The 17,434-nt window shown below is 40.5% G+C and overlaps 1 protein-coding gene across 4 annotated transcripts; it reads left to right on the plus strand.

The window, feature by feature from the left end:
- Nucleotides 1-85: 85 nt before the first annotated feature.
- LOC117420617 (HAUS augmin-like complex subunit 3) lies at nt 86-10,026 on the plus strand. 4 transcript variants are annotated; one of them, XM_034034107.3, is made up of 6 exons: nt 86-308; nt 930-1,015; nt 1,500-2,539; nt 4,113-4,555; nt 5,101-5,368; nt 9,065-10,026. In XM_034034107.3, exons 3-6 carry the CDS (start codon nt 1,619-1,621, stop codon nt 9,296-9,298), a joined length of 1,866 nt encoding a protein of 621 aa, XP_033889998.2. In that variant the 5' UTR covers nt 86-308; nt 930-1,015; nt 1,500-1,618; the 3' UTR covers nt 9,299-10,026. The 4 variants fall into 4 exon arrangements, with proteins under 4 accessions (XP_033889998.2, XP_033890000.2, XP_033889999.2 ...); XM_034034109.3 differs by having other exon boundaries at nt 5,101-5,329; XM_034034108.3 differs by having other exon boundaries at nt 1,519-2,539.
- The last annotated feature ends 7,408 nt before the right edge of the window (nt 10,027-17,434 follow it).

Below are 17,434 nucleotides of genomic sequence, written 5' to 3' on the forward strand. Positions count from 1 at the left end.
TTGTCACACTGCCTATTTTGAAACAAGAAAAAATAAACCATGGCTGAGATAGTGATCATGGCTAGCATATACTTCCCTAAACTCTGTGTAAAACTATGGAAGAGATTCATGTGTGATTGTTATAGCCCTCCCTTACTGTTGGTGGCGCTGTGGAAAATAGAAACTACCCATTAAACGAGCGGCTACCGACATAGTTTCACAAACACTCTGTCCTCCAAGTGTACAGTTTGGAGGTTTTTAGCCGCCTTAGCGACAAATACAGTAGATAAAAGTGGAACTTGAGTTTTTTTCTTCAATAGTGTTGTAAGGTAAGACAGATTTATGTAAGATGTGGAACGTGTCGGTAATAGCAGTACATGTTATATTTTCTGGATATATCATCAAGCTTCTCTCCAGCACTTCTTACTTAGTTGGGATTTTACATCAAGTTCAGTGTTTTATAACGGGACATAATTTTGTGCTCACGTCTGCTTTCAGGGATTTATAAGTATTGTTGTTTTATTACTCGTAATAATGACGGAAAGTGATTTCTGGTGTGTTTAGCTGGTGTCTCGGCGGTCAGGCTGCTGCCGCTTTGTTTTCCGCGCCAGTGTTCTGGCACCCAATCGAAAAGGAAAGTGCAGTGCCGCATGGATGCTAGTACAGATACACACAGTGATAGGGTAACACTACTGTTTATATAGGCATAAAGTGTACGTCGTGTAGTGTTTTAAACACCTATTTGATGATGTCGCCCACAAATTGGGGAAAATGGGATTAGATGCAGGATTCATCATGTTTAGTTTCACCCAGACTGCATTACTGACAGGCAGAGTGCGATTACATCCTGCACCTAAACCAGGAGTGAATGTGAAGCAGGTTCATGCACTGCATACAACATAAGTAAATACACATTACGATTTTTAACAATAACTTTTTTTTTTTTCCAGCATTGCTCAAACTGACTACTTAAGGCATTTATTGTTCCTCATGGGCAGTGTCTGAAGATACTGTATGCTAGTGCATGCAGCCTGAGGTAAGTGCTGCATTGTTGCCCCAACCCAGGATGTATGATATGCCCTTCAGTCACTGCATACCATGTTAAGTTTCTTATCTATGTATCTCTTTTATAATCCAATTTTTTAAAATTTTATTATTTTCTTTCTTTAGTAATATTAATGATTAAATAATAATAATAATAATAATAATAATAATAATAATAACAAATGTTTAATGTGAGAAATGCATTGAAACTGTGTCACTGCTCACAAATTAAGTGCTAAATGGCAATATAGATGAGATTACATAAACTGGAAAGACTTTAACTTAAGTAGTTGTAACTTGATCATTACAACTACTATGTATGTCAATTCTTATGACGTTTGAAGTTTCTTACTCTTGAATGTGCTTTATTGGCTGTGCCTACTGCATGACCGGGTGTATTGCAAGGTACCTCCTAGGTGTGCAAGGTGTCATTAAATGAACAATACAATTTTTGTTTTGTTTAAAATTTAATACAGACACAACTTTTCTGTACAGCAGAGGAATTTCTAAAAACAAAACACAAACAAACAAAATACCACAGAAAATAATATTCAAATTGTACGATCAATTGGAGGAAATAAAAAAGGAAAGGAAGATGAATGGTGGAAGTCAGTTTGTGGAAACTCTGAAAAAGCTAAACTATCCCAAGGCATCTAAGCTCAATGGGGATGACTTTGACTGGCTCTTTGAGACTGTGAAGGACAGGTCTTTCCTGCATTGGTTCTGCAGCACTGTGAATAAGCAGAACCTACTGAGTGAAGAGGAGGTAAAAGCATTCAAAGCTCTCAAAGAATCTGGAAAGCCCATCTTGGATGAGGACGCCCTGGGTGAGGTTCTGAAAACGTGTCAAAGCACCGAGTCGAAGGAGTCGGCCCTTCTGGAGGAACTGGATTTGGAGAAGCTGGAGGAAGAACTTCAAGCTCTGAAGAAAACCAAAAACCTGAAGATCCAAAGGCGCAACAAGCTTCAGATGATGGGCACGACGAGCAGGAACGCTTCCCTGAGGCTGACCGGCGAAGAGCAGGAGGCTGCCAAGGGTCTCAAGGGAACGATGGAGATGCTGGGTGCAGAGAATGCCAAAATAAACAGCGAACTCCAGTCTCTCGTGGAAGAAGTGAAGCAACTGACAGTGTTCTTCACCACCAAGTCCAAGAGAGCCTCCCTGAGCCGGCCACCCGCCTTCCTGTCCCAGCTGGTCCTGGACCGTTACCTGCAGCTTGAAGAGCAGAACACCAAGACACTGGCTGCTTACACCAAGAAACAGTTCTTCGAAGGGATATCAGACCTGGTGGAGAGCTCAAATGAGGAGAATTTTCAGCTTCTGGACATAAGTGGGAATTTGATCTCCAGGGAGAGCAACCAGGCCCCCGAGGGGCAGCGAGAAGAGATGGCCAGGCTGCAGTTTGCCTACATCGCATCCCAGTACCAGCTGATTCAGAGGAAGTCCAAAGAGCAAAGTGTCAGGGCTGGTCTTCAGTGGATGAAAGAGAATCAGCACTCCCTCCTCAGGTCAAAGGTAAGTCTGTGTGTGTGTGTGTGTGTTTCTACTAATTTAGTTTCAGTGAGAGAGGTTGTTTTTTTTGCTTGGAAACAGATATTTCTTTCTTTACATTGGATGCCCCAACCCCCACTGTTAGCCATCACAGGATTGTTATTTTAACCCAAGTGACTTATTAATTTGGGTTAGGATGTATAATTATGTTCAGTATTTGGCAGTTAGTAAGTGTTATTTCCTAATTGCTTATGCCTCAAAAGTATAGAAAATGGCTATTATTCCCCACAAACTTTGCTTTTGTGACCAGGAGTGATATTTTGAAATTTACCTATTTCCAATGAGAAAACGGGTGAATTTGTCTTTTTGTTCACATAAAGTAAAAAAAAAACAACATATGAATCCAAATTAACATGTATTTATACTGAAATAATACAAAAATGACTACAAAAGATTTAGAAGTGAGTAGTTTTTCGAGATTTACGATTATACTGTAAATCACTTTCACAAATCAGCCCCCAAATGTACTCCCATCATGTTCTCGTTATACTGTCCTTGGTAGCGGCGTTCAAAGTCCAGTATATCCTGGTGGAAGCGCTCGCCTTGCTCCTACAAGTACGCTCCCATGTTCTCCTTGAATTTATCAAGATGAGCATCAAGGATATGGACTTTGAGGGACATCCTACAGCCCATTGTGCCGTAGTTCTTCACCAGAGTCAACCAGCTCCACATAGTTTTCGGCCTTGTGATTGCCCAGGAAGCCCCGAACCACTGCGACAAAGCTGTTCCAAGCCGCTTTCTCCTTACTAGTGAGCTTCTTGGGGAATTCATTGCACTCCAGGATCTTCTTTATCTGTGGTCCGACGAAGACTACTTGAAGGTACTTGAAGGCTGCCGACTCCTTATCTAGAGCTCTGACAAATTGTTTCATAAGGCCCAATTTGATGTGCAGTGGTGGCATCAGCACCTTCCGGGGGTCCCAGCCGTACTCATCATACTTCAAGGCATCCAGCAAGGTCTTGATGCTGTTGTAATCCTCTTTGAGGTGCACCGAGTGAGCCAGGGGAAGAGACGGGTACTTGTTACCATTATGGAGCAGCACGGCTTGGAGGCTCCTGGATGAGCTGTCAATGAAGGACAGTATAACGAGAACATGATGGGAAACTACATTTGGGGGCTGATTCGTGAAAGTGATTTACAGTATAATCGTAAATCTCGAAAAGCTACTCACTTCTAAATCTTTTGTAGTCATTTTTGTATTACTTTAGTATAAATACATGTTAATTTGGATTCATATGTTGTTTTTTTCTGACTTTATGTGAACGAAAAGACACAAATTCGCCCGTTTTCTCATTGGAAATAGGTAAATTTCAAAATATCATTGTCCTGGTCACAAAAGCAAAGTTTGTGGGGAATAGTAGCCATTTTCTATACTTTTGAGGCATAAGCAATTAGGAAATAACACTTGCTACCCAGGAACCAAAAAAAAAAAAAAAATTTGTTACACGGTGATATTACACACATGGGCATTCCTTTAGTCAGTATAACTTCAGAACTCTAGAAGAATAAGCCAAGTGTAACGTGTGTCTGTGCGTAGTTATCTGGCGATGAAGATGATCTGCAGGCGCGGGGAATGCGGTTGAAGAAGGAGCTGGAGATCGTGGAGCAGCAGGTAGAGGTGCTAAGCAGAGAGAGGCTGCCGGCCGTGGTGCGGGAGAACGCCCAGCTCCTGAACATGCCAGTGGTGAAAGGAGACTTCGACCTGCAGATAGCCCGGCAGGAATACTACACCTCCCGACAGGACGAGGTGTGCAGCCAGCTCCTTCAGCAGAAAGCCTCCTTTGAGCTGCTGCTGCTGGCTTATGAGATGGAGCTGAGGAAGTACAGGCAGTTCCACCGGCAACTTGGGGACATCACCAAGGAGCTGGAGGAGAGCAGGAGGGGGCTGGCCCAGCGGCTGGAGGCCTTCTCCGACCCCAGCCTCTCTCGCACTGTGAAGCAGCGCAGCATTATAGACTCGAAGGACTCCTCTTTCCATAGGTATGTCCATTCAGTGAAGGAGCATTCCACTCTCACCTGGATGTAATGGTCTCGCCCACATGTTGTGCAATGTGTTGTATACTACGCCATACAAGTTTCATTGTTTGTCACCCATCACTGAAATTTATTCTGTCTACTACAGTATTTTAGCTTTTAACTTTTTGCATGGGTTGTTTAAGATGGGTTATTAATAGTCTAGCTAATGCAGTTAGATGGATTTTACATTTTTGGGTAAAAAAAAATTGAAATTAAGGAAAATGCAGAAATTAACATTTTCTTAGCAAACTTTTATGAGAAAGCATTTTTTATTTTTTTTTTAAATCCTGAAAACAAAGATGCTCTTTTTCACTGGAAACAAATGTTGGTATCGGCAGAACTGTACTTTGATGTACTGTACTGTACTGTACTTTGGGGATTCCCATTAAATGTTCTTTTAAAAGTATGTTTCAGTAGTTTGGGTATGTAATGCAGCCCTTGTGGATTTACAAATGCATACACAAACTGCATACAGACATGTGCTGATAACTCTTCCTTTTCATTCCCAGACTTTATCAGATGCTTGAAGGGGAGACTGGGAAGGAGCAGCTGTTCAGAACATATGAAGGCCTAGAGCAGGCAGCTCAGAAGTTGTGTCAGGATGTCGCCTTAGTGAAGGAACGCTTAGCAGCTTCCAGCCAAGAACAGTCTTTACTAACTGTCAAAATGGAGTCTGAATCGGACGTCCTCCGCAATACTAATTACTGTGGGCTTAAGCAGCTCATGCTTACACCACAGGTATGTTTAACAAAACAGGAGCACTTCTTAAACTCACAGGTATGTTCATTCTTAAATTTCACTTTTAAGTCACTTTTGAAAACTTTTAAGGTATTGTGAACATTTTGTTATTGATCACAATTTCTGGGCAATTGGTAGCACTTTGTTTACTCTCTTAACCCTCATAATGACACGTTGGAAAACTGTCTTGTGGAAACCTATAAAACAACATATAAATAACAACTGGAGCAGATGTGCGATTTTAAATTACGTTGAAACCAGAACGCTATCTGTTGAAGCGACCGAGTAATAGGCAACAAATTAAACTTAGGAGCTGACTCGTCACATTACTCAAGTCTTTGTTTCAGTTTGCTGTAGTTTAGCTTAAGAACGTGTGTTCAGGACATACGATACATCACTGGAAAGCTCCAGATCTGTACTTTCAAACAAGCCTTGAACCAGGAAGCTATTACGGTGCCTGAGATAGTCAGGCGATACACTATGTCTGGGGTCCATACAGACTCCAAACCTAAAACAATTTGGGGAATTCAAACAGGCTATCTGGACTAGGAGTATCCTTTGCATAGTGTAGATCCACATAACTGATCCTAAAGCACCGTGGGGTCCAAATGGACCCCAGGTTACCTTATGAGGGTTAAATAATCCTTCCTTACATAATTAACTTTGACCCATTCTGGAATTTTTCAAGCCCCATGCACATTTATGGATTGGTTATCCCCGAACCATTGTGGAAGAGGTGTGAACTTTGGATGGTAATATTTTGTAAGGTTAGCAGTCCGTTGCTGTTCTCGATTGATCTTTTACATTTTTATAAACTAAATATGGTATATATATGGAAATTGTTAATCAATTTTGTGTGTGCTTTTTCTTTGCATTTGTATAACATTGGTTATGATGCTTAATCAGAGATGTAGTTGTATAAACTATTACAGTTACAGTAAATGCATGTATAGAAACATTAAGAAAATGGTATTCAGTAAATTGAATGTGTCTCTGTCAACTTTAATGACATAAAGGTATAATGAAAAAAAGAAAGCCGCACAATGGTTGTGTGGGTTTCACAATTGATGGGTGGCATTGTCATATAGCCTGGTTCCCTGCAATAGAAATGTAACCATTACCTAATGGGTGTTTACTTCGTAAAGACCCTGAAACCTGAATATTATATACCAAAACTGCTTGGCCAAGCCTGTGACACAGTCACGGCCGCCCCCAAGCGTATAGTTTTCCGTCAAGCCTGCTGCAATCATGGACGCAGCGACCTTGAAGGTTAATGGTTACGTTCCCTTTTAAGTACGAAATGTAACCATTACCTAATGGGTGAGTATACCAACGCTGTTGCAAGGGCAAGATTGCCTAACAACCGGAATGCCACAAGGCTAAGCAGAGAGGCTGCCTTGTGCATTACCATTAGGAACCCCAGTAACAAGGAGCTAGGGCTAAAAAACTGAGGGAGAACCTCGCCTCTATGCCTGTGTTGTGAGGATCGACTGGGAAGCTGCCCAAAGCCAGGGTTTTGAGGATCATTTAGTCTGTAGGAGCTAATAAAGTTATGGGGAGTAGCCCACACTGCTGCATTCCATGTCTAGGGCGTCTGATTTTCAGGTTTGACCTGATTTTAAACCGATTTCTCCCCCCGAATGCTTTTTTTCTGCATTTAGGTTAAACCTGAAAACTCCCCGAATAGGCACGTACTGTATATGAATAAACGCATGCTCAGTTGTCTGTGATTCAAATGCAACAGAGCAGAACTGGCGCAGATGATGGTAAGCTGTGTTACCTATTAGAAAAACGTGGCTTCTTAGTGATATATATATATGTTACGTTGGGGATTTAAACTGTTGACAACTTTGTGCTTAAGCATTTATGTATTTTTCTAAATAAAACTTGATTTCTACCTGAATAAATAAATATTTGTTCTTGATTGTATATTAAAAAATTCTCCCGATTTTCACCCGATTTTTTTCATTAAATAATTCTACCTGATTTTTATTTTTATACAAGCATTCCCTCAAAAAAAATTTCACCTGAAAATCGCGCGCCCTACATATGTTCTTGACAGATGCACCCTGGAGTAAAGCCCACGAAGTTGCCATGCTCCTGGTGGAATGGGCAGTGAGCTTTTCTAGAGGGGTGGTGGGGGGAGCAGAGGAGGATGAAACTGCGGTTCACCAGTGCTTCCTTTGCATGCTCCCCAGGCAGGAGTGCTTGTCCTCAACAGGCAGACAGCCTGCTGTTTTGAGAATAGTATTGAATCTTGTTTTCAGTACTTTATTCAGTTTATAGTTATGCGACAAACACGGATGCAATGCAAAAAAATAAATAAATACATTTCTTCATGCAAGTCTTCAGGAACAAGTCCCCCCTGCTGTGCCAGTGATGCTAGTAATACCTTTCCTACACCAAATAAGAGCAACTGTTTCAACTCTTCAGTTACTAACGACGCTTCAGGACAGTGGTGTAAGCTTTACAGGATGTACATTTGTTTTTAATAAATAGTTTTGTCACGTTGCGGTCAATCCTGGACCAAACCATTTTTAGACGGGGAGGGAGGGGGGGGTTGAATGTTATATTTAATGAAAATAAAAGTTATTTTCACTGTAAAGATTTGTGTGATTGTGTGTCTAATCCTTAAGCGTGTGATTTATAATATTGTTTATTGGTATTGCGTCTGGGGAGGGGACACACGGGCGCATTAAGAGAAATTCAGCGGGCGTTTCTTATTTCAGGGGGCCATTGGCACAATGGCGCGACTTAACGAGAACACTGGGGTTGGGAACGGAGCGGGTCGGTGACCTCGTTAACGGTACGGTAGGGGTCACCCGGTTCACAGTTACCCCGGGTAGCATTGTACAGGGATGCCCACATGTGCAAGCTACTGGCAAAACCACTCAGTACTCGCACTGAGGTAAGCCAGGCCTGTGCGTAGTCCCTGAAAACAGAATGAGAAAAGAGAATATTTTCCTCAACAAAATACAAGTAATAACAATGACTTTATTTATACAAACAGTCTCGTAATTTTGTCCAAAGCTAAACTCAAGCCACTGACTTCACGCGGGGCACAAGGCCACAGCGGGATGTAACAAACAGGCTGTAGTGCACAAATACACGTAATTAGTAAAACTATTACAGTGATTATTTAATATCACAATTTGTGTAAAAACACAATAAATGTGAAAATCTATAGCAGAAAAAGAAAGGATTACTGACTGTCAGATCAGGTCTTGAAAGAAAAAATGGCGCTGAGATCTGTGCGTGCAGTCCTTCTGTATCCTTGGGGGCGTGTATGACTGTGTCACAGGCTCGGTATATAATATTCAGGTTTCGGGTCTTTAAGAGGTAAACGCCCATTAGGTAATGGTTACATTTCATACTTGAAAGGGAACCTTACGGTGGTGATTAATTTATTTCATACCCTTTAGCATGAAATTTAGATCTAGTTTAACTTTAGTTCTGGCTATATATCACCACAACAGTAGAATTTAGGATTAAAGATACCCCAGGGATACATTTAATTTGATCAGATCTGGTAAGTGGTTATTGGTTTACTGTGTGGCCCAGTATACCATCTAAATAAACATAAACATGTATTGAAATTCTACAAGCCTTATAATCTCGGACGAATCTCGGTCTCTCTAAGTAGTCTAATAGTGAACGGAAAACCAATTACAAGTTTGTTCTTATGATCTCAATCTGCCCTTCTTTTTTTAACTTTTAAATGTTCTTTCCCCCCAGGAGTTGGGTGAAACAATTCTTCAGCTGGAATCCCAGTTGAACACGCTAAACCAGCTCATGGTGGAAATTCTTAATGACGTCAAGGGAAAGAAGAAGATCTTGGAAAGAAACAAGCTGCAGCAGATGGAGAGGGATCTTTATCTTTATTTCTTTCAAGACGAAGATTGCCTAAAGAGCATTGTGGAGGAGTTGGAGAAGAAAGTCAGTGCTCTGTCTATTGGCCAAGGAGACTGAAATGTTGGCATTTATTTTGTCTTGTGAAAGAATACATATTTATTGGCTGTTTTTCAGGGCATATCATTCTAGCATTCCTGTACCTGGGATATCCCTAAGCATGCCAGATTGAACAATGGAAACCACTATACAGTAAACCTTAAGCAGGCGTGCTGGCTTTTCAGAATGCTGCCTCGTTCCCAAGAAGGGTTGACCAATTGAGTGACTTGACACAGGGATCAGTGCATGGCTCTCTTTAGCAGATACCGTGGGATCTTAAGCACCTGAAAAAGACTCCATGTGATCCTTAGTGTGGATGTTGTCACCAATGGAAGAGCCGTAGACACCAAGGCCAGCTATGGAAAACAGGAGAACTTTCAAGATTTAAATACTTTTAAGATTTAAATTAAAAGCAACAACATGAAGCCATACTACTTGCATTAGTATACCTTGCATTCCATGAATTTGATAGCAATTTTATATTTTGCTTGACACATTAATAACATTTGTTTATGGTAGTACAGATGGAATTAACTGATTTGTGTTCAGATTTATTTTGGTTTGTTTTTTAAATATCTTGCAATGTTGCAATAAATAAAGATTTAACCTAATACCTGTTCTTAAACAGGTACATTTTTTTCTTAGTAAAAACATAACTACAACAAAAATAATTTGTTGGACAGTTAATTTTTTAAAGAATCAACAAGGATTTTAATACAAGCATTAATAAAACATGTTGTTTTTTTTAAGTGCATAGTATATTGTGGTTCATGACCTGGTACTACAGATGCTAGAATGTGTATCTCCTTCTCTACCCAGGAATGACATTAGTTTAGAGAGTAAATTGTGCTGGAGTTTTATTGTGATCAGTGAACACTGAAGCAGTCCAGCCCATCATTGTGAGAGAGAGACCTCTTGTGGTCACTTTAGGTCACTGCAGTATTTCTTTAAAAAAATGCTTAATGTTGCAATGATTTTTTTCACCTCTTTTGTGTATTTCCATTATAATAAGAGCAAACATATGTGTAAGCTAAATCTGTATCAAAAAGAGCTTTAGAAAGAACAGAAGGCCATTTTTGGGGGGTCTTGTACCCAGCAGTTTTATTTTGGGTTACCTTTACCCAGCTAAGTAGTAGCGCAGTCCACCTTGGATGAAACCGTGCAGGGTGTCGCAGAGCATGGTGCATCTGTTGAATGAAGCCCTTGTCATTGCTGTTAAAGTTAATGTACAGTTTCACACCAAGGCTACTCTGCACTAATTGCTAATACAGATAACGTTTTAATGTTTGTTGTGCAGGCGCTCAGATTTAATTGAAAGAATATGGAGTGCAGAAGCCGGGTAGGATCTGACCTTTATCGAGGACCCCTGTCGGGCACTGCTCAGAAGATAATGTCAGCCATTCGTTTTCTGTATTCAGACAGGACTGCAAGCACCAGGGAGGATGGGCAAAGTGAGTCACGTTGTAGTGTGTCAGGTTAGATGTAAGGATATGTCTCTTTGAAACATGAAGACTCAATAACAAAGTTTAAAGTCACGCTGTTAGAACTCTTTACAGAAACCTGATAAAAGCCACTTAATCATTGGCCCAATTAGTAGCTCATCCTTTTGATCTATTCTTTATTTGTATAGTTTCCATAAAACGAATAAGATTCTGTGCAAGATCCTTGCAACACGAGTCCTTATTACCCATATACCCTGCTAGTAATATATTTGTAGAATTTTAAAATGAAAAACTAAAGTTACATTTTATAGAGTTGATCAATGTAGGTACTGTAACCCTCACAATTATTATTTAATACTGTGCTTGATAGTGATTTGTGAGACATCGCAACTCAATTCTTAATTTGTATGCAAGAACTACATAAGAAGTTATGGATACTATATATCAAACATTTCTGTAATGCCATAGTGAATATTGATAGAACCCCAGATGGCCTGGTAGGGAAGCTAATAAGTGAGGATCTGCCGTTCCTCCTCTACTAAAAGTTTGACCAGACTGCCCCTGCTGGTATTACATATCCAATATAGTTGCACTCGGTTCGGATGAGGTCAGGTCAGGTGAAGCGTGCCTTAAGAGTGCCAATGCAAGAAAGTCTGCAGAGACTTCTGAACAGCTACCACTCTCTCTTTAATTATTTAGATAGCTGAGTCAGCAGTGCAGAACAGTGCCACTATACTGTATGTGGCGGCTACGACCTCTTCTACTTAACTGTCAAGGTCGCTATCCAAACTACGCCATCTATAGTTTAAAAAGGAATAGAACCTCCAATAACCTTATCTCTATATCAGCAATATTTGGGTACCCCACATCGAGCCTCTCTCAAATAAGCAAAAAGACAAAAGAATGGAAATTGGTTGTGCTTTTTTCAGCAAAATCTTTCTAGACAACAAAATAACAAAACTAAAATCAATCATTGCTGCAGTGCAATAGAAGAAAAACACAATCTTAACCATATATCTTGCACTAAAAATAATTGTTTACTTATTGTCCCCAGCGACATCTAGAGGAGAGAGAGAGAAACGTCCATCCAATTAAATAATGTTGGGCTGTTCCACCCACCAAAGCCCAGAAGGGCAGTCAAACACCACCTGTGATAAAATAAACAAACCACACGTGAATAATTAAGTAAATATATTCGTGTACCTACAAAACAAATCACCACACCAGACTTAAGAGTGCACAGTTCAAAAGGAAAACACAACCCAGCACCCGACTTGACTGAACATTCAATGCTCTATAGAGCAGAGCAGCCACAATAGTGACGCTCTCCCTCGCAGCTCCTATAGACACACACACACTAAAAGCTAGCTAAATGCTGCACAATATTATTAAAACTATAAATACAAATTTTGCAGCATCTTCATGATGTCAGTTGTTAAACAGCACATTATAAAGTCACTGCACATGTCATTTTTCAATCACATCTAGGGAATTTTATACAAAATAATTTTTTTTTGATGCTCAAATATAAGTGATACTTTTAATATAGGAGGCTGTGTGGTCCAGTGTTTAAAGAAAAGGGCTTGTAACCAGGAGGTCCCTGGTTCAAATCCCACCTCAGCCACTGACTCATTGTGTGATCCTGAGCAAGTCACTTAACCTCCTTGTGCTCCGTTTTTTGGGTGAGACGTAGTTGTAAGTGACTCTGCAGCTGACGCATAGTTCACACACCCGAGTCTCTGTAAGTCGCCTTGGATGAAGGCGTCTGCTAAATAAACAAATAATAATAATAATAATAATAATAATAATAATAATGATGCTGTGTGTATATATATATAATTACACACATACACACAGAAGATGCATTGAACTAAAAAAATACTCAGGCTGTTTTACTTGTATTCCCAGTTTCTGTTTCACTTGCAATGAAACCAAGGTATTGCATTATTTGAATAACACATGGGAGAGTGGAACACCATTGTTTAATCTTTTAGTAGTATTGGTGCTAAACCTGTCTGTTTCCGAGTTTTCATTTGGCAGGCTGTCAGACAGCTTATGACAGACAAGGGTCTATGGCTGATAAGTTGTAAATGCCTTGCAAAAAAAAAAAAAAAACTGGTTGTGTGACCAAATGGTTTATTTTCATCTCAACAGCGTTTGGCAGCAACACTATTCACACATGCTGTTGAGTTGAAACTACCTACTGTTTCTTTACATAACAGGATCCGTTATGTAAAGAAATATGCAGCATCATACTCTATGTTTGTTTTTAAAAGCCAGTTAGGAGTGATGTAGAAAATACATTTTGTGAAAGTATACGTTTTTAGGAATGTTACGCCATCATCCAGATTATGCCCCCCAGAATATTGATATTTCTGCTTTTAATAAAGGCTTACTGTCCAATGTACTTAAGCAGTTTATTGTCTTGGGAACCCCTGTAGTGTTTATCACGTTGGTAATAGCATGTTTATAGTTTCCGGTACAGTGCTTAAGATGAAACATTATTTGCCAGTTCAAATCTAATCCCTGTATTTGGTTTAAACAGAATAATCTAGCCAGTAACCCATGGTGTCTCCTATTCTGTACCTCACTGTTAGCTGCCAGCATGATTGAATTTGCTGTGTGTGTGTGTATATTTATATATAGTAACACAGCAGGGAGGGGGTTAATATCCTCCCTGCATAAAACATGTGCGTATGTACGATTTGGTTAATTATTAAATTATATTTGTTAATTGTTTTATTATTAATTATCCCCTGCACCTGGTGATCATTGTAAATTAGAGCCAGGTGCAGGGTATTTAAAGGAAGCAGCCAGTCTGTTCAGGGCTGCTGGTGTGCTCAAGCGGGAGGAGGGAGGTGGGAGGTATTTGTTTTCATTTTTGTTTGGTTATTGAAAAATAGCGCATCAGTGCTTAAAAAGCTATTTCTGTGTCCTGGGTCATAATTTAAAGGGGCAAAAGAGCAGCAGTATGGAGTAGTGGTTAGGGCTCTGGACTCTTGACCGGAGGGTCTTGGGATCAATCCCAGGTGGGGGACACTGCTGCTGTACCCTTGAGCAAGGTACTTTACTTGGATTGATCCAGTAAACACCCAACTGTATAAATGGGTACTTGTATGTAGAAATAATGTGATATCTTGTAACAATTGTAAGTCGCCCTGGATAAGGGCGTCTGCTAAGAAATCAATAATAATAATAATATTCATTCATTCATTCCTTGTAGCTAACATTTAATATCTGTCCGATGACTGTCTTCATACTGTATTTCCTGTAGAAGAAACACACAGGATCTACCTGCCTGCAAGACTTTGTAATAAGAAACAGACATTTCAAAAGGAAAGAGAATATTCTACCCCTATAGCGTACCAGTAAGTGCACTATATTGGTTGGTATTGTGATTGTTTAGGTTGGCTCGATGTTATTGATTATGGAATATGGAATACGATCTCATCATGCTTCTAGGCCTAAAAAGGCGTTTTAAGCTGATCGCTTCTCAAGACTAATTCCAGTATGCTGCTGGTAAAGAAGGAATACTGGGATTTGTATGGCTATGAATTGTTTTTATTTTATTTTTTTAATCACTTTGTATATCAGTTTCTGTATCAGACATTACACCCGGGTGACTTTTTAATAGAGGGGCAGTGTGTCATTGAGGCACAGGTTAATAGTTATAATAGTTATAAGTCAATTCCTGTTTTTCAAGTCCAGTGTCATTTACAATTCCTTTTTAAACACAATTCCAGTTTAAATACTTGGAATTGGAATTGCAACTGATATTTTAAAATAGTAATTGTTGTAATGATCGTTCAACTTATTTTGTTTCATTTGACTTCAATTTAGTAATTTGTTGCCACTGTGAGAACCTCATTTTAACAGAATACTGCTGATTGCAATGATGTGTTGGAATTGATTAAAAGGGACTGGGATTTGGAATTGGAATTGGGAATTGATTTTAAAATGGAATTGAAAAACAGGAACTGACCTGAACTCCGGCCAGGCTGTGATGACTGAAAGAGAAAATGAAAAACAAAGTGAATGTAAACAAGAACACATTAGTTAAGATAACTGTGCTTTTCCTATACACACACCAAGTTTCTCTTTAAGTAAAGCAACTTCATCTTCTGGGGTTGTGTGGGTGTTTGATTTATCTACATGTTATTCTCTTGTCCTTGTCATTACAGTGTTTTAGGGTTGTCAGTTGTCTAGCTGAATACAAGGCATTGAAAGTTTCAAGTTAAATTCGAGGTACTGTATGTAGGCATTCCAAGGAAGTTGCTTGATCCCTTACATTAATGAAAAAAAGATTTCAAATGATACTAACATTATTTGTCTTGGTCATCCCCCCCACCTGGAGATAAAACATGTTCTCACCATATGGAGAATGAGTTGATTCTTCTTTTGTCTCACACACAACACCTACCTTGGAACCCTTTTCTCCATCACATGTGGTTTATGTATCAACCACAAATGGAGGAAACCCCTCCCCAAAATGTGGTCCACTTGAGCTGGATTGACCCTACTGTGCATAAAGAAATCGAATGGAAATATTTGTTGGCAATATAAATATCCCACGTTTAGTAGGCCAATGCTGGCCAACGTGGTCTTTTATTTTTTGATGTGATAGTGCTGTCTCTGTGGTAATATAGAAACAGATGAAGGAGCAGTACAGTGCAGAGATTAATTTTTTTCATATTAACATTGCATAACGTAAGCTTGGATATCAATAGTGCTGTACATTGCCATGTACGCCAGGGGGGTTGCAAGCTTCAAGTTAATAAATCAAACACTTCAGGCAAATGGTCACTTATTTTATAAGTAATATTTTATAAGTAATAATATAAATATATATATATATATATATTGTAATATAGCGGGTTGTGAGAGACGGCAGGGAGGGGGTTAACCTCCCTGCAAGAAAAAAAAAAACATGTGGGAATGCACCGTTTGGTTAATTGTTTGATTTGTATTGCTTTATTGTTTTATTTAATTTGCTTATTGTTTAGTTTAATTGTTTTATTATTAATTATTATCCGCACCTGGGCAGTATTAAAAATTAGATCCAGGTGCGGAAGTTTAAAAGGAGAGCGAGCAGTCTGCTCGGGGCTGCTGAGTGGAAGGAGGCAGAAGAGGTGCTCTGCTTCCGAGCAGTCATTGCTGAAGTAAGTGCGGTGTTAAGCCTGTGTGGTTTTTGCTTTGTGGTGTCAGGTAAACGGCTTAGCCGTCCTGCAAGTTAGTCAGGGAAATACCTGTTCAGTTGAGTCAGTGCTCCAAGCGGAGTTAGGTGTTTATTTTGTGTGTTTTGTTTTATTTTGTCTTTATTAAAAAAATAGCGCAAACGCGCTTGAAAAATCCATTTCTGTGTGCCGGGTCTAGTTCTTAAAGGGGCAACGAACCCAAGAGGGTGCGAATCATTTACATTTGGTGGCAGCGAGTGTGGGCGCCCCTGGAGACCCAAATGGATTTTAAAGAATTAATTGAGATGTTTAATAAGAACACTGCTGCTCAGGAGGAGCAGATAAGGAGGATGGAGAGGCAGAGACAGGAGCTGGGCGTGGCCCCGTTGATAATACAGGAGCGGGAGCCAACAGAACTGAAACTGCTGCTGCAAAAGTGGGAGCTGCCGTCCCGCGAGCCAGAAAGGGAGGAGCTGCCGCTGCCGGAGCCCAGAGGGGAGGAGCTGCCGCTGCCGGAGCCCAGAGGGGAGGAGCTGCCGCTGCCGGAGCCCAGAGGGGAGGAGCTGCCGCTGCCGGAGCCCAGAGGGGAGGAGCTGCCGCTGCCGGAGCCCAGAGGGGAGGAGCTGCCGCTGCCGGAGCCCAGAGGGGAGGAGCTGCCGCTGCCGGAGCCCAGAGGGGAGGAGCTGCCGCTGCCAGAGCCCAGAGGGGAGGAGCTGCCGCTTCCGGGCTGACCCAGGACGTGGACCGATCCACCCTCAAGTTTGCCCGTGGAGGAGGGCGAAAATTGACATTTATGGACTCGAGGGTGGGTGGTTGTGGTTTAGGGGAGGAGGTGGCCGTCTCGTGGCCTGTGTCTTGGAAAGACAAGGGGGGGGAAATGTAATATAGCGGGTTGTGAGAGACGGCAGGGAGGGGGTTAACCTCCCTGCAAGAAAAAAAAAACATGTGGGAATGCACCGTTTGGTTAATTGTTTGATTTGTATTGCTTTATTGTTTTATTTAATTTGCTTATTGTTTAGTTTAATTGTTTTATTATTAATTATTATCCGCACCTGGGCAGTATTAAAAATTAGATCCAGGTGCGGAAGTTTAAAAGGAGAGCGAGCAGTCTGCTCGGGGCTGCTGAGTGGAAGGAGGCAGAAGAGGTGCTCTGCTTCCGAGCAGTCATTGCTGAAGTAAGTGCGGTGTTAAGCCTGTGTGGTTTTTGCTTTGTGGTGTCAGGTAAACGGCTTAGCCGTCCTGCAAGTTAGTCAGGGAAATACCTGTTCAGTTGAGTCAGTGCTCCAAGCGGAGTTAGGTGTTTATTTTGTGTGTTTTGTTTTATTTTGTCTTTATTAAAAAAATAGCGCAAACGCGCTTGAAAAATCCATTTCTGTGTGCCGGGTCTAGTTCTTAAAGGGGCAACGAACCCAAGAGGGTGCGAATCATTTACAATATATATATATATATATATATATATATATATATATATATTTATATATATATTAACTTTTACTTTGTGTTTCTTTCCCCTGATGTTTGCCCCTTGAACACATCACAGT

Source organism: Acipenser ruthenus, chromosome 1, assembly GCF_902713425.1.
Source record: "Acipenser ruthenus chromosome 1, fAciRut3.2 maternal haplotype, whole genome shotgun sequence".
Lineage (NCBI taxonomy): Eukaryota > Metazoa > Chordata > Actinopteri > Acipenseriformes > Acipenseridae > Acipenser > Acipenser ruthenus.